The 22,991-nt window shown below is 38.4% G+C and overlaps 2 protein-coding genes across 5 annotated transcripts in view; one reads left to right on the top strand and one right to left on the bottom strand.

Moving 5' to 3' along the window:
• Nucleotides 1–3,926: 3,926 nt before the first annotated feature.
• LOC134844648 (G protein-coupled receptor kinase 3-like) overlaps nucleotides 3,927–22,991 on the bottom strand; it is a 63,357-nt gene continuing 44,292 nt past the window's right edge. For 2 of the 4 annotated variants that reach the window (XM_063861443.1, XM_063861444.1), the window contains 2 exons: nucleotides 9,814–10,395; nucleotides 3,927–5,409 (listed from right to left, as the gene is read on the bottom strand). In XM_063861443.1, coding sequence (XP_063717513.1) covers nucleotides 4,565–5,409; nucleotides 9,814–10,395 — 1,427 coding nt within the window. In that variant the 3' untranslated portion in view covers nucleotides 3,927–4,564. The remainder of the gene's footprint in view (nucleotides 5,410–9,813; nucleotides 10,396–22,991) is intronic. The other 2 variants (XM_063861440.1, XM_063861442.1) reach the window with 1 other exon arrangement.
• Nucleotides 13,304–22,566, top strand: LOC134844649 (uncharacterized). Its single transcript, XM_063861445.1, has 5 exons — nucleotides 13,304–15,863; nucleotides 17,977–18,206; nucleotides 19,211–19,400; nucleotides 20,933–21,228; nucleotides 22,068–22,566. Exons 1-5 carry the CDS (start codon nucleotides 15,653–15,655, stop codon nucleotides 22,467–22,469), a joined length of 1,329 nt encoding a protein of 442 aa, XP_063717515.1. The 5' UTR covers nucleotides 13,304–15,652; the 3' UTR covers nucleotides 22,470–22,566.

The following is a 22,991-nucleotide window of genomic DNA, read 5'->3' as shown; positions in this document are numbered from 1 at the left end:
ACCCGACCCTGTCCACGTTCGAAACTTTTATTTTGTTACGTGTCTTTCCCTACCTCTACGCTACAGATCTAAGATACATTCAAGCAACAGTGCTGATAAAGGCCCAGCTAAAACTGGAGAAACTGGTTTGATAATTTTTGTTTTAGTTGTACTGATGCGTGACAAAGTAGGTAAATTAACAAATTTAAGCATTGAGCTTTAGCCAAAACCTTGGTTGTTGCTTTAATGCCAAGCAGTTTATAAACGGAGGCTTCTTACGAACTATTGCCTTGATTAAACCTTTGGTATCAGATTGAGTTGTTTACGAGAAGTCAGTATTTAAAAAAAAACGGACAAGGAATCAAAACATTGACTTTTCGGAAGGTCATAACTTTTTAGTGTTGAAAAAATTAAGCGTGAGCCCTTTCACAGAAGAGCTTCACTCAAATCTTTCTCTCTTCATTGAACCTAAAATTTCAGATTTAGAATGGTGGTTGAAGACAATTAGAAAAACTGCTAAAAAAACAGTTTGTTGCCTTTTGAAACACTGCTTAAGAGGTTTGACTTTTCCAAGGGTCATAAATATTTGAAAAAAAAGGTCTTAACCGCTTATGAAATGGACATGAACCCGTTCTTGCCATTGAAACCAATATCTCAGATTCTGGAGGGTAGTTTTTGAGAGAAGTCAAAAAGATTCAAAAAACATAAGAAAATTCTACTTTTCAGAGGGTCACAACTTTTGTGTACAAGAAATTGGGCGGAGACGCTTATGCACGAGAGCTTGCCACAAACCGTTCTACCTATTGAAACCAAAATTTCAGATTTAGGAGGGTCATAACTTTTGTCTTAAAAAAATTAGGCGTTATCTTCTATGCAGATCTTCTCACAACCCAGTCTACTAACTGAAACCAAAACCTCAGATTTTGGGAGGGTAGTATTCGTAAATTTGACATTTCTGAGGTTCAAAACTTTTCGAGTGAAAAATTAGACCGTAACAGCTAATGCAGGGGAGCTCCCCACAATCCGTCCGCTTGGTTGAAACTAAAATCTCAGATTTTACAGGGGTAGTTTTCGCGGTCTAAGTTTCACAAAATGGTTTTAAAAAGTTTAAAAAATTGACTATTCTGGGGGCCATAACTTTATGTGTAAAAATTTGGGCCAAGGCGCTTAAGCAGTGGAGCTTTCCACAACCTGTTCTATCCATTGAACCCAAAATCCCAGATTTGGGAATGGTAGTTTTCGAGAAAAAGTTGAAAAAAATCTAAAAACTTGCTTCGAAAATCCCCCCACACATTTTTTCGAAGGCTGTAGAAAATGGGGTAAGTTAAAAAGAGAACATGGGAGTATGCAGGCACACAGGGGAGAGGTTGGAATATCCATTGTTACCACACTTTTGAAAATTGATAAAGTAGTTTTTGAGTAAACGAAAAACTTCCAAAACGTATCAAAAACAATTTAAAAAAAAAAAAACGGATCCTATACGTTTTCACAATACCTGTTTTTATCAAACAGGAACTAGAGGCTAGCTAAAGCTGGAAATACGTGTTTAATAATTTTTCATGTTTTTGTATTGATGTGGAAGGACAAGGGTAATTTCAAAAACAGACCTGTAGCAAAGAAAAGTAAATCCAAACTGAATGACTTGAAAATCTGTTACCTTCATCAATTACTTCATTTTTTTTGAAAATTTAAGTGATTACAAGAGCTTGTTAGGTTAAACGATGCTTAAAACGTTGCTTACTAAATTTGGGTGGGTAGTTTTTGAGAAGTCAAAACGTTTCAAAAAACGGTAAATGATCAAAAAACTGACTTTTCCGAGGGTCAGAACTTATTGTGTTAAAAAATGGGCGTAACCGCTTATGCAGTGGAGCTTAACTTGCCACAGCCCGTTCTACCTATTGAAACCAAATACTCAGATTTGGGAGGGTACTTTTCGAGAAAAGTCAAAATTTTGAAAAACGGTGAACATCGTAAATTTGACTTTTCTGACGGTCATAACTTTTTGTGTGAAAAAAATTGGGCAAAGCCGTTTATGCAGGGGAGCTTCCCACAACCTTTTCAATGCATTGAACCCAAAATCCTAGATTTGAGTGGGAAGTTTCTGAGAACATGTAAAACTCCAAAAACTTGGGTCAAAAATCCCCCCACACACTTTTTCGAAAGCTGTAGAAAATAGGGTAAGGCAAAAAGAGAGTATGCAGGCACACAGAAGAGAGGCCGGAAATCCCATTGGTAACGCTCTTTTAAAAATAAGTGAAATATTTTTTGAGAAAAACGAAAACTTTTTAAATCGTTTCAAAAAATAATAGTAAAAAAATCCGATCCCATACATTTTCATACTACCTGTTTTATCAAACAGGAATTTGTAAAATAATAATCTGTGTTAATATGCTTCGCATTGGCTATACTTGATAGCTGGTTATTGATCAAAATGAACACATTTTGTCGCAACAATATTTGCGACTTAGGTTGGAAAAAAAGGTAGTTCATACTATAACACAAGCATTGCTTCTAATTAGACAAGCCTTTTAATTCATTGGACCAAAAATAACTGCATATAAGAACAGATGGTCGAGCAGAAGACTACTCCGGCGTAGGTTAGAGTCCCCCAGATACCCATGTATTAATATACTACAAAAGGGGTTACATCCTATTTTAACACTTTTTTTGGTTCTAATTCTGTTCAGCCTTGGTTTAGGCTGACCGTAAAAAAGAACAATTTGTCTCAAGGATTAACACTGGCCATTTGACAGCTTGCTTAGTTATTCAGACGATTATGGCCGATGTCTCCGATTATAAAGTATGTTCGAAAATTGTGATATTTATGGATTTGCAGAGTTATTTTGCCGGGAAAATGCTCTTTAATTCAATTGTTAGAATTCCAAAATTTCTTCTTTTTGTGGAGATTAGCGCGCACGTTCTGTCCAAATTGATCCCAACTAGGAATTTAGTTAAGTCGATGTCTTCATCTTCCTTCTCTCTATTCTACAGTTTAACGACATAAGTTTTACTCGATAAAAAGTTTTGGAAACACCACACTTCTCCTTTAACGCCACTAAGTAAAAACTGCCTAAACTTAAATTCCGTTTACAAATTATTTTCCATAATTCTTGTAATATGAACTAAGAACGTAATCTCAAGTTCCACACTCTTAGTTATATTTGAATAGAAAGCATGCACATTTTTGCATCCACCAAGTTAGCAAGTAGTTCACGTGTATGCAATGCCTCTCTATCTTCCTGTAACTAAATGAACGAGAACGAATCGAATCCATCAGACATAATCCGATATTATCTTACTCAAAGGCAAAATCTATTGATTATGCTTATCGAGGCTACAAAAAATTCAGTGAAATCCTTAGCTCTAAATCAGATGTCTGTTACTTCTAAGCAAAAAAGTCAATGATCCGCTTTGTTCTTGCTTTTGAATTTTCTAATCAATCCATCAGTGGTAATCGAGATTAACCTTTCATAATTCAATATTCGAGATCCACTTTACAATCTGCCCTTTCTTTTTAAAAAGGGGGAGAAAGTACAATAAATTAGCGAATTGAATTTTTGCCCGATCAGAATGCAGCGAAATTGGACTTTTCACTAGTAAGTTCTAATGCTAATAAGTTGCTGTTTTTATTTACAGGGGAGACTTTAGCAGGTGCCATAGGAGGGGGAGCGGTGGTGAAGTGATTACGTCTCCGCCTCTCAATCGAAAGGTCGGATGTTCGAGACCCACCATGATCCGTGCTCGATGCTTGCGGGTGAGGCATCGTTACCCAACCCAGAAAAATAACCAAAAAATGGCATGTAGTTTTTAAGCAGGGGCACAACAGCGGTTCGCCGTGATGAGTTGTACAGCTCGTATGTTGGTCCTTTCCCTCGTGAATAAATGGTCTTAACTTGAGGAGGGATCGAACATCTCAGTAGTTTCATAGAAAAACATTAGAAATTTTATTTAAATAAACATTGATGTGAAATACATAATCAGATTTATTAAATTGAGTTAACAAGTCATAGTTATTTTTTTTATGTCACATGCCACAGTTGGCTTAATTTAAGTGTTTAATTGGACGAAATTAAATTTGCAGAAAATTAAATTGCGCGCACTCTCCCGTCCGCTCATCGTGAAGCAACAAACAACCACGACAACAATACTTGGAGAGGAGAACAGCTGGACCGAAATACAAACAACGAGTTCTCATCAACTAAAATCAATAAATTAAATCTATATTGCACCTGGGGGTAGTAGTAGTAAATATTGCGCTAACCTATTTTACACGTTTCATCGGCCATCATTTATTTTATTCATTTAGAGAATCAGCCGAGCTTTCAAAATGTAATCATCCTTATGTCCTTTAACAAAGTCCAAATTAGGATTTGTATGCAGATCAATGGTGAAACATTTTGAAATCTCGTGTTTGAGACGATTAGTTCGAATTTGATTGGTGACAATTGAATGTAATAAAAACATCAAGAGATAGAGAGAAAGAGAGAGAGAAAATAAGTTGAGCTAAAGAGTGGCGGAGGAGGAGCAGGAGGAGTGTCTAATTAAACGACAACAAAAGTGTATTGAGCAGCGGCAGCAGCAGAAGTCAGTCTATGGACACGGAGTGTTTGAGGTTTTTGGCAACTGCACTGACCGAGGCGTCAATAGTTTCGTTGTTGTTTAAGCCACGAGATAGAATTTTGTGGGCAGTTTTGATTCTGTGAGTGGCTTCGGTGAAAGCGGCTTTTATTTCCTGCATCCACTGTACATGTTCTGGCTCGGAGTCGCACTTGAACAGGTAGTTTTTCTCCTGTCCCATTTTGGTGTACTTGATCTGTATGCACTTGCAGTTCTTGATGGTCGTCTCCTCGATACGAGTGGTCGAGTCAAATGGCAACAGGTTCAAACTCTTACTTGAGTCACTACTCGCGTCGTCCCCGCGCCATTCCAGTCTGTTGGGAAAGAGGTAAAAGTATCGCTTCTGCCACTGGGACGCAAACGCTCCGCCCTGCTTGTGCATTAGACCATGCATGATACAATCACTCTTCTCTGCGATATCTGACTCCATAGTCGTGATGGTCGAGTTGCGAGCCCGAGTGGCCCTAGCCCGCTTCGCCTCGGCCTTGTCCGCGTCCTGATTGATGACCTCGAACACGGTCTCTGTGATTTCTGCCTGCCACCTGTCTGATAATGTGATTGCGAATCCCTCGTACTGTTTCTGGTCATTCTCGTCCAGCCGAATGTGCTTCGTCTCTTCGTCGTCGAACGAGCCTATGTCGAATGCATCGGCCGCATTCACCTCTCCCCTCGGTGGGATTAAGGGGGGCGTAAGTCTGTGGTGGTAGACATGTGACCAGTCTATCGAGGCGAAGAACGGCAGCTCCTTGATCTCATCCACCCCCTTCTCTCTCCGACAACCCAGTCGATCTGAAGGATTTCGCTTCAGCAAACCTATAATTAAAGTGCGAACAGTCATCTAAGTCAAGAAAAAACCTAGCCAACAGACAGTTGGAAAAGAGTCAATGAAGGCTAGTAAACAGGTATTCTGACTTATTTTTTTTAGTATCAGGGAGAAGCCCTGAATGTTCAAACTACCTTTTAAGGTCTATGGAGCAGTACCACTATGAAAAAATTTTTGATTAAATAAAACGATTTTTTTAAAATTTTTCTCACCAAATGCCATATAAAGTACAAAAAGATAGATTTCGCTTCTAGTTATAAATCAATTATGGCAAACAAGCGTCTTTTAACTAATTTGGACCGATTTCTAAAACGGATTATATCTCCACTTACGCGTTAATAGCGCGAAATATATCGCGCGTTAATTGTCCCAAATTGTCCAAAATGGCAATCTTTAAACCCCATAACTTTACGAAAAAAAATCACAGGTGAAATATCTTTACAAATTGCTCAGGACAACGATACCTTTTGAATGCTGCAAATTTTTTTGTCAAAAATGGCTAGTTCAAAAGTCGAAAATTGTCTGAAGAAAAAAAACCCACCCCGAGCACAAATATTCTGTTACTTTCGTTAGGAAAGACGGAACAAAAAGCTTGTAAAAAACTTTACAGTAAGGAAACTAGATACCGACTATTTATCTGCTTCAACTGAACTTATACTTTTCGCTTCACAAGAGCTTTGCTGATAATTCCTCGCCACATGGTGCTGTATCAATTCCAGCATAAATAAAATGGTTTCGTGAACATCTGGCAAATATATCGCGCGTTAAATGTCCCAAATTGGCAATCTTTAAACCCGATGACTTTACGAAAAATGATCACAGGTGAAAAAATTTTAAATTAAATTTACGCTCAAGACGACAATGCCCGTTGAATGATACAAAATTCCGTCAAAATGGCTAATTAAGAAGTCGAAATTTTTCTGAAGGAAAAAACACCCCGACACGAATATTCCGTTACTTTCGTTACGAAAGTCGGAACAAAAATAGAATTACAAGTTTCTAGAAATATTTATGATTGACAACTTTTTTTGATAAGACTAACAGAATTTGAAACACAGAGGCGAAGCTGCGCTTCGCAAACACTTGCGAGGACACGACCAAAAACAAGCTCTATCAAGTGAAATCGGAAAAAGTAGAAATAAGGCTCGAATTACCCAAAACTCGGCTACGTGTAGGATTCGAATCTGCCACTTTCTGCAATCAAGAGCCACGCAAGCCTAACAACCGACAAACACTAGTCACGAATAAAACAGCTACATATGCTAGTAAATTGTCAATACGATTCAGTAAAATTGGCACCATATACAAATAGACTCAATTGTGCAAGTAATAACTTGGAATATAACAAACTGAAGTCATCCACACTAACTTTGCATGTAACAAATCGCAAAGCATAAAGCCACATTATGTATAAATTATGCATTTCATAAAACTGAGATTTATTGACTCAGAAAATTACTGAAATCGAGATCGAGTTTTTATTATTGTGATGTTGTTTCAATTAAATAGCTTTTTCCGGTTCATTTGATGAATTAAAAATGCATCAGCTGTGTTACTTTACAACTATTCGAATGTCGAAGCACATGCTATCAAAAAGTTGTAAGGGTGCCTCAAAAGTGGCACCAAAATTTGCGTGTGTAAAATTGGATCAAAAGTGCAAGTGTAAAATTAGATCAAAAAATGAAATTTTTATTTCTTTGGGAAACCTGGTCATTAAATTATATTTCCGAAACTAGAAGTCGAGTCGATCACGTTTTTTGTGACCTTAACACTTTCGCTGTTCGATAGTGCAGTTTGCCTTCCTTTGAAAAAAAGAATTGTATTGAATTTCAAAAGAAATCAAAAGTCAAACCGTGAAAACTTTAATTTGAGCCCAGAAGGTGTTACTTCTCTTTCCCTCAGGCTGGCTTATATATGCTCCTCAGGGTGGAATCTTCGCAAATGTCGTGCCATGCTAGTTGCCGAGCGCGAACTTTCGCACAAAATTGCATTCAAGGTAAGTTGCCTAGAAAACTCTCGTTGGTTTTCTGAATTTCTTTTCGTGATTAGTTCTGGTTTTACTTGTTTTTAAACTTCTTCGACAATATTGATACGGAAAAGTGATGTTGAACTTTTCTTCGATTCATTTTATATATATTTGAGTCCTCCGATTGATTTGCTGTTTCTCACAGGTTCTAAATTTTAACACGGAGGCGAAGTTGCACTTCGCATACACAAGCAAAAATATGACCGACAACGCTACTGGAAAAAACTGAATGAGTAAAACTTTGAATCTACAAAATTTCTTAAGTAACGCACGCCAATTATGAGTCTACATAATTGCTAAGAGACGCAAGCCAATTATGAGGCATTAGCAGTACCAGTCAATTTGAAAACAAATTTACCAACTAAAATGCCTCAATTTATAGAGCGGACGCATTTTATCTAGTATACGAAAAAAAAACAATCGACCCTGCTGAGGTTCGAACCCTCTTACTTTGCTGCTGGTCTCCTTACCTACTTCTACGCTACAGAACCATAACACCTTGAAGCTAAAGTGCTATTTGTAATACAATAGTGTGTGTTAATATCCTTAGCATTTGCTGTACTTAATCGCTGGTTAGGTTGGAAGGTTGGAAAAAAAGTGGGTTCGTAATATCACACAAGCTTTGCTTGTGTAATGACGTCTTCTTTTCATATCCGAGTTTCATTCAGGTTGGGAATCTGAGAATTCGATCAATTATGTTCTGTTGCCTTTTCTGGTTTCCTGAAAGAGTTCAAGACCAGAAACATACCCTGTGTTTTGTGTGTTTGGTTCTTCAGGTCCGCGGCGATTGTGTGCACTTTATTCTAACCGATTCCTATTTGTTGTAAGTTTTTTTCCACTAGAACATGGTTGAGCTCTTTCTCCCTTTCTTCTTTTGACCCTTTCTCGAGGTCTTGTAGAAGTGCCAGCATGGCCCATTTTGTTGCCCATCGGGCAGCAGCTTTGAACGATATTAACAAAAAGGCGAAGCTGAATTTCGAAAACAGGCAAAAAACGGCGGCAACAACTCCCAAAAATAAATCAAAAAAGGCGAAACTGAGCTTGAAAATATGGAAACAAACACGTCGTCTCCCAGATTCGAGCTGCCAACCTGGAGATTACGACTCTAGCATCCTCCTATATCTCCGCATCGTTAAAATACGCATCGAACATTCTATTGAACTGCCAATGCTATGCAGCAACACTTAACAAAAATTAACACTAATTTATGCGAGTTGGATTTAAAAAAGTAAATTCGTAATATATCACTCCGCTCTACCACGCTGTGTAGTTACTGTAATTTAGGCGTGCGTGTTGGTTATTATCTATCATCATTGGAGAAAAAAATGCCTTTTCTTTGTTTCAACATTCGAATTTCATGATTGTCACTTTTGTCATGAAACAAAACTAAAGAAACCTGGACTCAAAAGTCATTTTTATAATCCGCTGGGAACTTTGATAATTAAAACCCACTTTCACAACAGTCATTCACCGTTATAGCACTTTCATTATTGAGCAGCGTGATTTGTTTTTTAATGAATTTGAATCAAGTCTAAAAAATCAACCGCGTGATCAAATAATAAGACTTTTTTGAAAAAAAAAAGAAATCATAAGAAGCTAACTCACTTTGTTCATCACTTAACAGGTAATAGATCGTTAAACTTTCAACTTTTGAATTGCTTTATGAATGAATCCGGATTACGTAATCACTGAAAAGTAAGAAGGTCAATCCTTAACCATTTATACAGTGCTCATTTAAATTACCCGGAACTAGAAACTTAAAAGGCTTTTTTTCTCGTATTGGGTTGACTTGATTTGAGGTTTACAAAAATGAAGACAAAACTTGCTTAGGATTTCAGCAGAATTAATATGGTGCAATTTGTTTTGCTAAATTCAGTCACAAAATTTTACCCCAAAAAAGACAACTTTTGGCTTTTTTAGTTAATCAAAAATTATTCCAACTAAAAAAACTGGATCATAAGTTATTTTCTAATTCCACTCTGAAATCTTGAAATTAAAACCTACTTTTGAAACTAAAAATTGTTTACAATTTTCGTGACCGTTAACTTTTTCTGAAAGAGGAAATTGCCTTTCTTTAACAAAGGGAAAGAGCTGAACTTAAGAAAAAACCAGAAGTGAAAGCGCAAAACTTAAATTTGAGCGTGAACAAACTTTAATGATTTTTCTAAAAAAAAAAATAGAAAAAATCATCAAAAAAATGAAAAACGTCTTCACTTCGCTCACTGACACATAAAAAAAACCCATCATATTTTAAGCTCTTTGAATTTCAAGAATTTTTTTTGATAACAAGATAATAAGAGAACAACACGATCTAGCCGAGCGTTAATAATGCTTGAGCTGAGGGAAATTTGTGTGTTGGCGTGTTTACCTGTTAGGAGCTCCTTCAACTCGTCGCTCATCGGACTGGGCAGATCAACGTCGTGGTTGGTGATGGCATTCTCGATCTCTTCCCTCTTCGTCTGCCCCTTTCCTCTGAAGGGACTGTAGCCTTTAACCAGTTTGAAAATGACACAACCGAGTGAGAACCAGTCGACTGAGGAGTCGTAGGGAATCTTCAGAATCACCTCTGGAGCCATGTATCCCAGGGTTCCCACATACGAGGAGGGCTTCTTCTTCGAGAAGTCGTAGGCCAGACCCAAATCTGATATCTTCACGTGGCCTGCTTCGTCTAGCAGAATGTTGGCTGGTTTCAGGTCTCGGTAGCAGATATTTCGGGAGCTCATGTGCTCCAGGCCCAGGATGATTTCGCAAGCGTAGAAGCGTCCCTCCTCTTCCGTGAACACTCCGTGGGACCCCAGGTGGTAGCTGAGGTCGCCTCCGTTCATCAGATCCAGAATAAAGCACAATTTGTCCGGAGTGGAGAATGCGTACGTCATGCACACTATGAATGGACTGTTCACTAATGCCAGCATGTTTCTCTCTGTGATCGCTAGACTTTCTCCTCCCTTGGCTGAAAACAAAACAAAATTACCTGAGAAATACGAATTACCTGAGAACATAAAATGTAGACCGAGGAACATTTGAACAGAGGTTAGGTAATTTTTCTACGTTAGCTGATACCTTTACTACCTCACCAAGAAGAAGATTAAACTTATTTCTTAATTTAATAATCAATCGCAAGCTATTTTTATGGTAAATATAATTTTAGCACATATCAAACTTTGAAACGATAAGCGATGAGACAAGCGATTTGCTAGCCGTATGAATCAAGCGTATCGAGCTAGATTGTCAGTAAGCACTTAGAAAAAAAATGCTAACTTAATTTTCGGGGCTATTGAAAATGGGGAGGAAGTTTGTATACAGGTGTTTTAGTTTTTTTTTGTTTTCCACGCAAAATCAAGGTACCATAAATAATCATGGGTTGAGTGATATGTCATATTAAATCAATTTCAGTCGTGATTCGAACGACATTCAAACTCCCAGTGACGAGAAAAACCGGTTTGAAAATTTTGATTTTTCGTTTATTTTCGAGCGTGTAAAGCGATCGAGTAACGTTCGTTGTATGAAAATTAACAATTTAGGCTAAAATATAATAACTTAAAATAAAAATAAGAATATAAAATTTTTTGGATGCCTAATATAGCGCTTTTCTGGCAAAAAAAAACTTATTTGAACAAACTTATAGGCAAAAATAATTAAACTTTCAGTGCAAAAATAATTAAACTTTCAGTGCAAAAAAAATAGAAAAAAAAATTAAAAAACTTTTTGAAAAGATTTGATTTATTGTTTATTCACTTTTTACAGACAATTGTAATCGTTTATGTCAAGTTCACTAAATTTCTACACGTTTGTATAGTTCTATCATCACACGAAGTAAAAGAAAAGGCACTAACTTGAAAAAAAAACATTCTGAGAATGTGGTCGGAACACTCGGTGGTATTTGCGGAGCAACCGGCTATCCATTTTATATCTTAATTTTTAATGAAAGACCAAATTAAATTTTTTGTTAACTTTTTCAACGATTCCCATTCGGAAAAGATCCCTGACCCCTTCGTTTTCAGTTCATGCATTTTACAATTAAGATCCTGGTTCATGGTGAAAACAATTAAATTTTTAACTCATTGTTCACCGAAACTGAGTAGACTACTGGGCGTTAAAAACATTAATTTTGTAATATTAATTTTACTGATTTAAACGTATTACCGACCGGAAAGGAATGGAAAACTTTTCTAGCTTTGTGCGCGAGGGTGGTTCATGAAAATCGCCATTAATAGCAAAATAAAAAAACTTCTTTCAAAAACTACTCTGAGTATTGATAGAACTAAGCAGAAACATACAGTTCTGAGTCACACAGAAAATTTTAGCTTTTAAAAAAATTCATCAAAGCCGTCCAAAACATTTTTGATAATACGTGAAATTTACTAAATTTTTTGGCAGATGAATATGGGTTTAAGATTCGGAAAACAGCAGCATCCATATCAACATACCGTATCGAACAGACTCGTAGCAGAGCTTCGAATCACTTACAATCAATGCAAGCGCAGCATTGCAACAAGCGAATAGAAATAGTGACGCTAATACCAAAATCGAAAGGAAAAATGAAAAAAAAAATGAAAAAGAAAAGGACAACCACCAACATCAAATATCTTTCAGTATTTACCAAGCGGCACCAAAGCCGACAAGTGAGTGGACGCCGAAAACAAAACAAAAAAAAGCCATATAAAAAAGTTAGTGTTGAAAAAGTTTTTAACAATTAACTGTAATCTTTCAAAAAATCGATGTTACTTTTTGCCTTTGAAGCAACCCAAAATGAACAAACTAAGACGATAAAAAAAATAGCCAACACCATTTAGGCCGAATTAAGTTTTTAAGCAAAAAAAATAGAAAACGGAAAATATACAACGAAGGGGTATTAATTTAAGAATTACAGGAGAACCAAAAACACTTGCATCTACGATAAAAATTGCTGACAGCACAAGAAAACTCTCCGATGTGGCAAATAAGCCAACAAACATAAGCAGATAAACGAACGTTCGACAGTTCAATTTTAATGGAAAAAAAGAATTTCATGCATACTGAAAAAAAACAAGGCCCGGCCGGGACTACAACCTCTGTTCTTAGGGTACAAAGGCATCCGCGAATCCTCTAGGCCAAAAGGGAAAAGGTCTCGAAGTTACTTAGGTTCAATAATAAGCAACTAGACTTTTTCCCGATTACAAGACAATTGCTCTCGCAAGTGTAAATAAAACATCATACTTATTGTAGCACATTAGCTAGTTTCGAGGTCCAAAAATGACGAAGCCACATACTACTCCACATTGCACCTATCATCTTTTTAAAACAGGCTGAATTGGGGATGGAAAATTTCATTAAGAGACTAATCTGATACCTAAACACTTGCAAGCTGGTCCAGCCTCTCCCCAAACAAGTTATATGGAACGCAGCTGATGTTTTATTCATCATATTTAAATATTTCTTTTATCTTTTGACCCCTTTGTCCAGGACTGCACGCACTCTGCACTCGAAAAGATTTGCTCCTCGGTTGATTACTGTTTTTGAGATATAAGAAATATATTTGATGAGCATGGAAGATTTGCTACAAACACAGTGCACAAACTATCCACAACTTATTTGCTTGGTCCTGGCTGGTTGATTCCAAACTTTATTCTGCAAATGCAATTTACTCTTGCTGTATACTTAGCCCGAAGTCTGTATTTTTCGGACCGTTAGTTTTTATTACTTATACAACTGGATCAATCGCCGAGCGGAACCACTAATCTAATCAAGCGTTAACTCAGTTAGATAGCAAGATGCTAACCCATTTTTTGTGTACAAACAAGATGCTATCAAATGGGAAGTCATTAAATATGTTTCATCTCAGCGACTGTTCCAATCAAAAACAAATCAGCCGTAACTAAGGCGACATAAAAAAAATTCCATATCCATTCCAACATACTCTCAGCGAATCCATCCAATTTTATTGAAAAAATAACCAGAACCAATAAAACCAGGAAAGCTTTTACAGTCCCTTTGATAATAACTACCCGCCACATGCTGACAATTTTGGCAGATTTTGACACTTTAAGCAGTTTTTTTCGAAGAACAACTTAGAACAGCCACGCCTTACAACAAATTCGAATGGTATTTTTGCGTTTTTGTTTTGAAGCAACCTCAAAACTACCAATTTACCCAAACATTATTATTGGGGGCGTGTTTCTCGTGCGGAGCTGACGACTTGGTTGAAATCATTTCGCCTGACTGCCCTTTTTGGAAATAAAAAAATTGTAAGGCAGCTTAATCTGTGAACTCGTTGCCTTCTTATTCTAATAAGTAAACTTCAAATGAACCTAATTATAGCACTCATTAGAAAACAAATAACAGTAGCAGACAGTTTACTTGAAACAAATCTTTCCTTGAAGTCAGAATTTAGTCCAACAAAGCTTCGTTTTACTTGTTTCTTTGAGGGTTTGACTGAAGAAGAGTTTGCAAGTTACACGCCAGTGTCGACAATTTGATACTAACTTCAAGTGTTCTAGCATTCTCTCAAGTGCCACTTATAAATTATACCACTTAAGCGAAAGAGAAATTAACCTATCATCGATACACAATTTGTCAGATACTCCCCAGTTGATCCCCCCTTGAGAATTTTGCGGAGATGACTAAATACGAGTATAACTCAACTTTGCAAAGTTTGAGGTTATTTTGAATGAGAACTTACAGCAATTTGCTCTTTTCCATGCTGAGACTAACTGAGCCAGTAGTTTGTAAACTTGAACAAAATCTGGTCAGTCTAAGCCGCGTCAGAGCAATTTGGGGTTTAAGCTGCTGTCACTGTCACAGATAGAATCATTTGGGCCTATTTCTGCTACTCTTCAAAGCAAACCCAAACATAAAGCCCAGAGCAAACGAGCCGTGCAAGTTGACGCTACTTGAGCTTAGAACGAACAACAATTTGGTGTTATTTCTACAGATCTAGTTACATTTGTAAGCTCAGCTCACATTTCTACCCCAACTTTGAACTGAACAACCCGTTGTTCAGTCGCGGTTGAAACCTAACTTGCGGCAGTCGTCATTCTTGTAGCTGCCGGTCGGCCGGCAAATGTGAATGCATTTGTGTTTGGCGTTAGTATTAAAACCTCATTAACCAGCAGTTATAATTTCGTTTTATTTGCCTCCTGTTCCTTGGTCTAATACTGTGTTCCAGTTAGCAACATCTGGTAAATTAGGAATACTGGCACGATTCGGACCCCTTCCTTCATTCCCTCCGTCATCCCGACACCTGTTTGGTAGTTGCGCACTAACAACAGCACAGGTCAGACATTTGTGCACGTGAATTGAATAGTAGACAGGTCCAATCAACAGTGCCCCCCTCGGGTTGCAGTGAAGTTTGATCAAGAAATAGACTAACTGCAATCTAAAGGGTAGTAGTACTAGGCGGCAAAGGTCGCAAGGGAAGCAAGTCCCGTCTGGTTTCAGTGCCAATTGGGGCAATATTGGTTTAATGTGCGCGTTCCTTTCAGTTCCAGTCCCATTTCAGGTGACTTTAGTTACTTCAACTTAATTCAATCCAATTTATTCCTTACTGCCTCAGACGACACAACTACCCCCCCCCCCTCCCTCACGTCAACACAACATACTCCTGCCCTCCCCCGACGTCCAGCTCGTTTCATTGCTGTTTTCTTATTCCTCGAACCTTGGCTTGTGTTTTGCTAGCATTTGAGGAATGTACATAAACCATTAGAGACACCATTTTCATAGCTAAATGCAATTGCAAATGAGTGAGCGATCCAAACGAACAACCCAGCACCAACTACTTTACCCAATTGCTCAAACCTGCTCTCTCCTGTTTCACTTCTGCCTTCTTTATAGCAATGTTTCCTTTTAATTCACCTTTCCTGAGAAACTCTTGGCTTACTTCACAAACAGGAAACAACAATTAACACACTGACACAAATTCGGGCGTCGAGCGCAGACAACAAATTTGGTTTGGTAAAAACTTGTTTAAAAACATTGATCGAAAAACGAAACAGCAAATTGGCACAATTTCCGTTGCTTTTATTGCGTTCTGAGATCTCACTCTTTACACAGAGTCTGCTTACCCACAACAAACAGAGTTTATTAAACACTTCCCAAGAAGTTAACTTAGTTTCCATTCTTTATTAAGTGAATCAGTCGGTAGTGAGTTTTACTACTTTTCTCTGGTCGACATTTTGTTTTGTACTGAAAAACTCGATTGATTTCGTAAAATAAAAACTACTTTTGGACAGATGGCTCTGCAAACCTCCACTTTGGTATCGGCCACAGTCAGCTTTTTGAATGGAGCTGTGACTGTGGCTGAGGCTGCAGGGCAGCAGCAGAACGAGACTGGCCTTGAGAGCAAAGAGCACTGGCTGGTGGAGTGTGCCAAAAGCTACCACACACTGGCCACCATAGCCATCATCGTCTTCTTCATCGTCAGTCTGCCCGGAAACACTTTTGGTGAGACTCACTTCACTTCAGTTCACTTCACTTCAGTTGATATGCACCTAGCGAGCATCGCTTACTTCACAGTCACTTCATTTGCACCAGACACAGCAATTCTTATCATGACTCAACAAAAGCACTCCACCTTCTCCACAATACTTAGCAGGCAACAAACATTACACGCAAAACACACTTTTCCACACACACACACACACACACACACACTTGGAGCAGCCTAACATTAGATTTGAACTCTTCACCCATAATTGGCTTCCTCATACTATCAAAAACACTCAACTTTTAAAATCTATTTATCGCTTGAGCATGGTAGGGATTGGCTACATTGAAAAATTTAAAAGCTATTTTCAACCAGCTATTTGAGTACCGGGCGTAATTACAGTACCACTATCAAGCAAATTAAAGTACCGTTAATTCGAGTACAGTTAAGCAAATCAAAAAGCCGGCTTGAAAAAGCAAGCTTCAAAAAAACACAATTGGAAAATCTGAAAAAAACCCACGTATTTTCTCACTAAATTCAGAAGCACTCAAATCATTACTCCAAATAAGCACTGGAACCATTTAGACAGTAATGCACCAATTCAGTTAGAATAATCTGCCTTCACGATAAATCAATATCGCTATAAGTTAGTAGCAATACACGAAGGTCAGAAGCTTGAAAAATTGCAATACGACTTGGAGTGAATGCCAATACAACGATCAATGCAACTCAAATTTAACTTACCAGCGCCAAACTTTTTTATTTTTTCAAATTTATTAGATTTGACTTGGCAAAAAACATGATTTGATTACAACAACTCACTTAATGATAACCGGATCATAATGCAATTTGATTTGTTTTTTTTTGTTGGAAATGAGAGGAAGTGGAGAGGAACTATGTTTTCGGATGTTTCTTTCTGTTCACGCCTGAGGTACCGCGAATAAACTCCAGTTGGAGTTGAAAGATAAATCAGAGTCGGGACACTTCTATCGATGTTGAAAAACTAAAAAGTTTCTGCTGAGAAAAAAAAACGGTTTCGAGTATTTGTTTTAAGCTCAATTTGTAAAGCACAAAGCCAGCGAGCGAGTAGCGCGAAAGGCTGCAAACAAATTAAATTTAAAAAGCGATCTAAGTCCGCGAAAGATCAAATTTGAGCGTGAACAAATTTAAGGCTTTTTCCTAAAAAAAAAAGAAACCACAGGAACTAAAAAGCGAGGAAATACAATATCAGTTCGTTCATCAACACCAAGCGATTGGAAGAGCTCAAATACCTACCGGAAAATTTGGGCTCACTAACAAGACATGTATGCATCAATGAAACCCAAATACATCAAAATTCTGTTGTTTAAGTCTCAAGCTTCAGCATTCTCAGAAAAATGTCGTTTTCGGAAACATATTTGCCTCCAAACAATGCACTAAATCTGCAAACGCCGCATTCTATAAAATAATTCTAAAAAACCTCAACAAAGCCAAATAGCTATCAAATAAAAAAGGATACTTGTTACTCTGCAGAACAAGCTGCAAAAATAGAACTCTAAACCCATTTTAAAGTAGAGCAGGAAAATAAATGAAAATGGTGAAAACATTTAAATTAGACTTCAAAGCACTCAATTTATTCGCTGCTGGTCGGCCGGCCGACGAGACCAAAGAACCGACGGAATAAGCAAGAGGATTAGAGAGGTATTAATTTGGCAGTTGCTTTTCCACTTCAGTGACATTTTCACATTTCAATTCTATCACAACCGACAAAGACTTCCTTTAAGAGACTGCACTTGTTTCAATATGCATTTGTGATGCGCTACAGGCGCCAGCCACCATCGTTGCACTTTTAACAAATCTAACTATACAGCTACCAGCAGCAGCAGCACCATTGCATCAGCAGTGCCACAACATTAGGCATGAACAAAAAAGCGAGAATGTCAAGGAATGAACAACTAAATGGGCAGACCTAATTCACTCATTTGGAGGGTATTCCAGAAGAAGAAAGCATACAGGAGTGAAATGAGAGAAAAGGACTAAGATCATGTATGGTATGGTATGTATTGTGTGGTATGTATGGTATGGTATGTATTGTGTGGTATCTATGGTATGGTATGTATTGTGTGGTATGGTATGGTATGTGTGGTTTAGTGGTGTGGATCTATGGACAGCAGGTGACTCGGACCTCGTATGCATTCTACGTGCTGGTGATTGCCTCCATCGACCTCATGTTCACAGTGGTGGTGGTGCCGTGCACTCTCTTCCTGCGCATCTCCAACTATCTGCCCTTCAACAAGTTCTACGTGCAGGAGGTCTTTTACCACAGCCCCAAAGACATGTGCCAAATATTCACAGTCTTCCTCCTCATATTCATCGCAGAGGTCAGTCAGTCAAGTCACCACCACATCCACATCCACACAAACCCACTCCATTCAAACTCAACCTCAACCTCATCCTCATCCAATCCCTCACTCACTACTGCCTCCACGCCCTCGTCATTTAAGTTGCGTACAATTCAACAAATGAGCACATCCTATTTCCAACTCCCTCTCATGCTATTATTACTGACAACCAATTTCCCACTTTTACTCATTTCGAATTGCAAACAAAAAAAAATGAGCTAGCTCTTTTTTCAGAATACAACCAAGAAACAAATTCATACCTTGGATATTGAAAAAAATGGAGAAAAAATAATTAAGTGTCGAATTATTCAAATCTTTAGCAATGCTTTTCAAGTGTTTTTTCTTAATCACACCAAAATCGCTCGACTTTTTATCTCAGACACGCAATTCAAAAGGCACCTTCCACCACTGCCGCTAGTTTTTATTGCACATTCCGGGGCACTAAGAAAAAAAAACAAATCCCCTGGCTCTAAAATTCTTCGAAATCGGGAAAACAGACCACAGATCACTGCTTTTTATTTTGACATTTGCAGCCAGATGGCTAGTAGAAGCTAGTAATAATAAGTTATGATATAATAGTATATCTGGGAAAAGGTGGGATTTAATGCGTTTCAGGGCCCTCCCATTTTGACGCCAAATTAATGAGCTACAATTTCGACTAAAAGCATGTGAATTACATGTCAGTTGAAAAAAAATAAAAGAAAAGTGAAGAAATAGCTTCAGAGCTACAGATTACCAAGAGAAAACTTAAGTACCCCAGCGCAAAATGTATATCTCGCTGTGTCCATTCCCAAAAAATCGCAAAAAAACAACGACGAAAAATTGATAGAATCGCACGAAGGATTTTTTTTTTGAAAAATAGTTGATTTTGCCGAGGACGCTTTTATCATTTATGATTGAATCTAGTATCCATCTAAAAAAAGAGGGCGGCAGCGTTATAAATGAAATGTAGACTAGTGTTGTATTTGTTGTATTAATTTGAGGAGCGGATCAAAATTTTCTCCAACCCGTTCCGCCCTATCACGAAAGCGGCCCAGGGGCTGATGCGGATAGGCTGTGTGTTGACTGTGGCCCTGTGTCTGTTTGTGCCCCCAGTGCTGCTGGCATACTACCAACTGGCATGGCACCTCAAACTGTTCACCAAACTACTGCAGCCACTGGTGCTCATTGTGGGTATGTAATGTATACTGTTACATTGCACCACACAACACAGCATATAGTCACGTAACATGCTGCTGCAGCTGCCCTTGCTTTGTACATGAAACTCTGTGGGTACGAGAAAACGCAAAAGCTCTGTTCAATCCTGCAAACCTGCCATATCTCAAAGCGAAGGGGTGGGAGAGCGGGGGACGGGGAGAGGGGACAAGAGAGCGCATTGCATGGTCAACAAGAGTGGGTTGAATGGGCAGGGAGGCTATCTACTAACTGTCCCATTGAAGGTTCTATCGATATGTAGAAGCCACTAAATATTATAATGTTATATATTATCAGTAGCGTGCCGGGGAGGGGGGGGGGAGGAAGGGGGTTTCTCTCAATTCTGGTTGCCAAACTTTTCCAAAGGGTCCCCCTTTGGTATAATTTCACGACACCCATTTTTTGCTAACCAACCTCTCAAAATTTTTCTAAAGGCCTTTGGCGCCAACATCACTAACTTTGAAAGGGGAGCGCGCGCCAAAAAACGCAAACTTTTTGGTCAAATTTTTCCAAAAGTGACTAAAAACGCCTCTTTTGGCCAGCTTTTTTTAAAATTTTTTTGACAAAGTAGGGTTTGTATAGTACTTTTGGAGAACTCGGAAAATGAAATTTTTAGACCTTAAAAAAGGTCGACAAAATTTTCAACATTTCTCGAAAAACCGCCCCTCCCCCTAGAAAAATTTCGCATGCCACAAAATATTATATTTTATAATTTGGAAGCGCCGAAGCGGCCAAAAACGCATCGCGCCAAAATAAACAATTAACTGCATGCCTCTCATGTACTTGTGGGCAGTGCAATTGGCGTGCACGCTCAGCTAGAAAGAAACTGGCTTTTCTTCTTCTCAACTGAAGTGAGACGAGCATCGGAATGGAATGGCCATAGAGTAGATGGGATTAACATTTCAAGTCAATAAAGGAAATAATATTTTAGGAAGCTTCTTGGTCGGCAGAGGTAGAAATGAAAGAAGAAAAGGAAAGAAGAAAAGGACAAAAGCATCTAGCTCTAATTATACCGCAGCCTCCTTTTCTTCGTCTCTCCTCCTCCTCCTCCTTTTCTCATGCTGGAGGATAATTTGAAACAAAGTAAAGCAAAGCAGGGCGCACAAACAGCAACAGCAGCATATTTTACACGTTCTACTTTCACCTCCTCCTCCCACTCCGCCATTTCAATTCATTTACCCCCCCCCCCCCCCCGTTTCAACTGATTTTTATAATACATCCACGTGATTAAAACCTTATCTTTTTAAACCATTTGAATCACATGGTTAAAAAAGAGATAGTGTTTGATTCATTTGATGAAGTTGAACCAACGCTACATGTGCATGTTTCACATCTTTCAACTTCAATATTTTGCAACACAAAAGCAGGGTTTTTGTCAGGTCCAACTAAAAGGCAACTAACAGCTGCAAAAATGGTCAAATGAACGACGTCAACTGATGGCTGAGATAGAAATGGTCATTTCGAAACTTTTTCATAAGTCCTTTTTAAGCAAGCATCTAACTTGGTTTCAGCTGCCACAATTCTGTTCTGTCTAAACGTTCGAGTCGTGCTCTACGCCACACGATCCAAATCCGAGCGAAATGAGCTGCAGAAGGACATCCGAGCTGCCAAGTCTCGCTGTCGGCGGGAGAACCGAGGCAGTGGACCCAACCAGAGGGGTTTAGGTGGGGGCAAGAGTGGCAGTTCCGGGGGCTCTCTGGTGACAGGGACAACAGCCAATGGAGCGGCCGGAGGCAGCAGCAGCACAAGCGCTCAAGGGATCGAAATGGCCCCAATTCGGGAAAACAAGCAATCCTTCGCATCGCAGGCTAGCTTTCTATGTTCGAATATCTACGCTTTCCCACAAAACGCTAACATAGGGGAACATTTCACTTTCCACGAGATGACTTGCGTTAAATTTGAAGCTAGAGAAAACTTGCATGTATTATGAAATCGCATCAAAATTAGTTGAAAAAAAATTGACAACAATAGAAAAAGGATGATATGATAATAAGATAGACAGAACAATGTTGAGAAAAGGTTAAAAGATCTTAAGCAGTTCTCTGTAAATACCCAAATAGCTCGTATGCTGGCCCTATATTTTATGGAGTCACTTAGCATTTCAGCAAGACTCTCTCTTTGGGATCGTCAGATCGTGCATTCTATTCAATGCCATCATGGCAAGCATTCTGTTCAAGGCGAGCTCTCACTTGACTTCTAGCTTCAGGTCCACCACAACCTGACCAATTTTCGCCCAAATAATAATTCCACCGACACTTCACAATGCAAACCAAAACAAGCTTCAATCAACTAAATAATTCAGTCTAGAATGATGAAAAACGGAGAAAAAAAAGGAAATTGATATCTCAACATTTATCAATTTTCGAATTTCGGAGAAAAGAATAAATCACGTAATTTTGCGCCGTTTGCACATTTGTAATTGGAAAACACATTTGTCCTTCCTTCTAGCGCACGAATTTGAATTGAACTCAAAAATAAAGCAAAAACCAAAACAGCCAAAGATCGAATTCGCATGTGAACAGAAATGTCTTTCCTAACAAAAACAAAAAAAATCAAATCGACCTTTATAAGTGTCTTCACTAAGTTCGTTGACACTTCAAAAAAATATGTTATAAAGTGTGCCACTGAACTTGTTTAATTGTGTAGAACAGACGCCGACTGAGCAATTTGGAGGAAGATGCGAAAATGGTGATCGCGTTGATTGTGACATCACTGGTGACTTGTGGATTCTGCTTGGTGAAAATGCAGCTGATCATTGAGTTCATTCTGGACAAAAACAACTTGTTCATTGTGCACGGATGCTGGTCTTACTACCTACTGCAGGACTTCATCCCACACGCCCTCGCATACACCAATTACGTAATGAGTCCTATAGTGTATTACGTCATTTCGAAGCGATTCCGAGAAGACGTCTCGAGGACAGTGCGAATCATCAGAGACTGCAACATTTCGGAGCCGAAAGCGAAGACAATTACAATCACCGACTGTTCCACTCGATCCAACAACAAGATCTCCAATTCGCTCGCGTCTGCAATTTCCATAGTGTAATTAATTACTGAATGCAATGCAACCAAAGACAATGAAATAAGGAATGTTTATTCAATGTTGAAACTTGATTGAGAAATGCTTATTTGTTGCACGTTTAATTCAAAAATAAATTCGCACTTAGCTTAAAAGAAATAAAACTCAAATAGGAGCTCCTATAATAGGCCTTATGGGAGCATCTATAATAGGAACTTATCGCACGAAGTGTAGTGGAAGGAAAACAAAACTCACAAGGAAATAGAGAGAAACTTCAAGTCGAGTGACATGAATCTGAAAAATCTTCACACTGCAACTGACACAACACACAGTGGGAATTTAGCGATTAAACCCAAATGAAACACTCAAAGATAAGGACAGCCAGTTGCTGTGCAAGTAGCACAAAATTACGACCAGGATATACTAAAAAAAAATCGGAAATACACATTCGATACTGCGTCAATTTATGATTTTTTTTTCGATTTTGAATCAGAGTTGAAAGGACTTTAACAAGACACCACTTTGAACCCACAACGAGCTTTGTCAAAG

The sequence above is a fragment of the Symsagittifera roscoffensis genome, chromosome 4 (genome assembly GCF_963678635.1).
Source record: "Symsagittifera roscoffensis chromosome 4, txSymRosc1.1, whole genome shotgun sequence".
Classification (NCBI taxonomy): domain Eukaryota; kingdom Metazoa; phylum Xenacoelomorpha; order Acoela; family Convolutidae; genus Symsagittifera; species Symsagittifera roscoffensis.
Note: the sequence above shows the minus strand (reverse complement) of the source record. Positions and strands in the feature narration are given on the sequence as shown.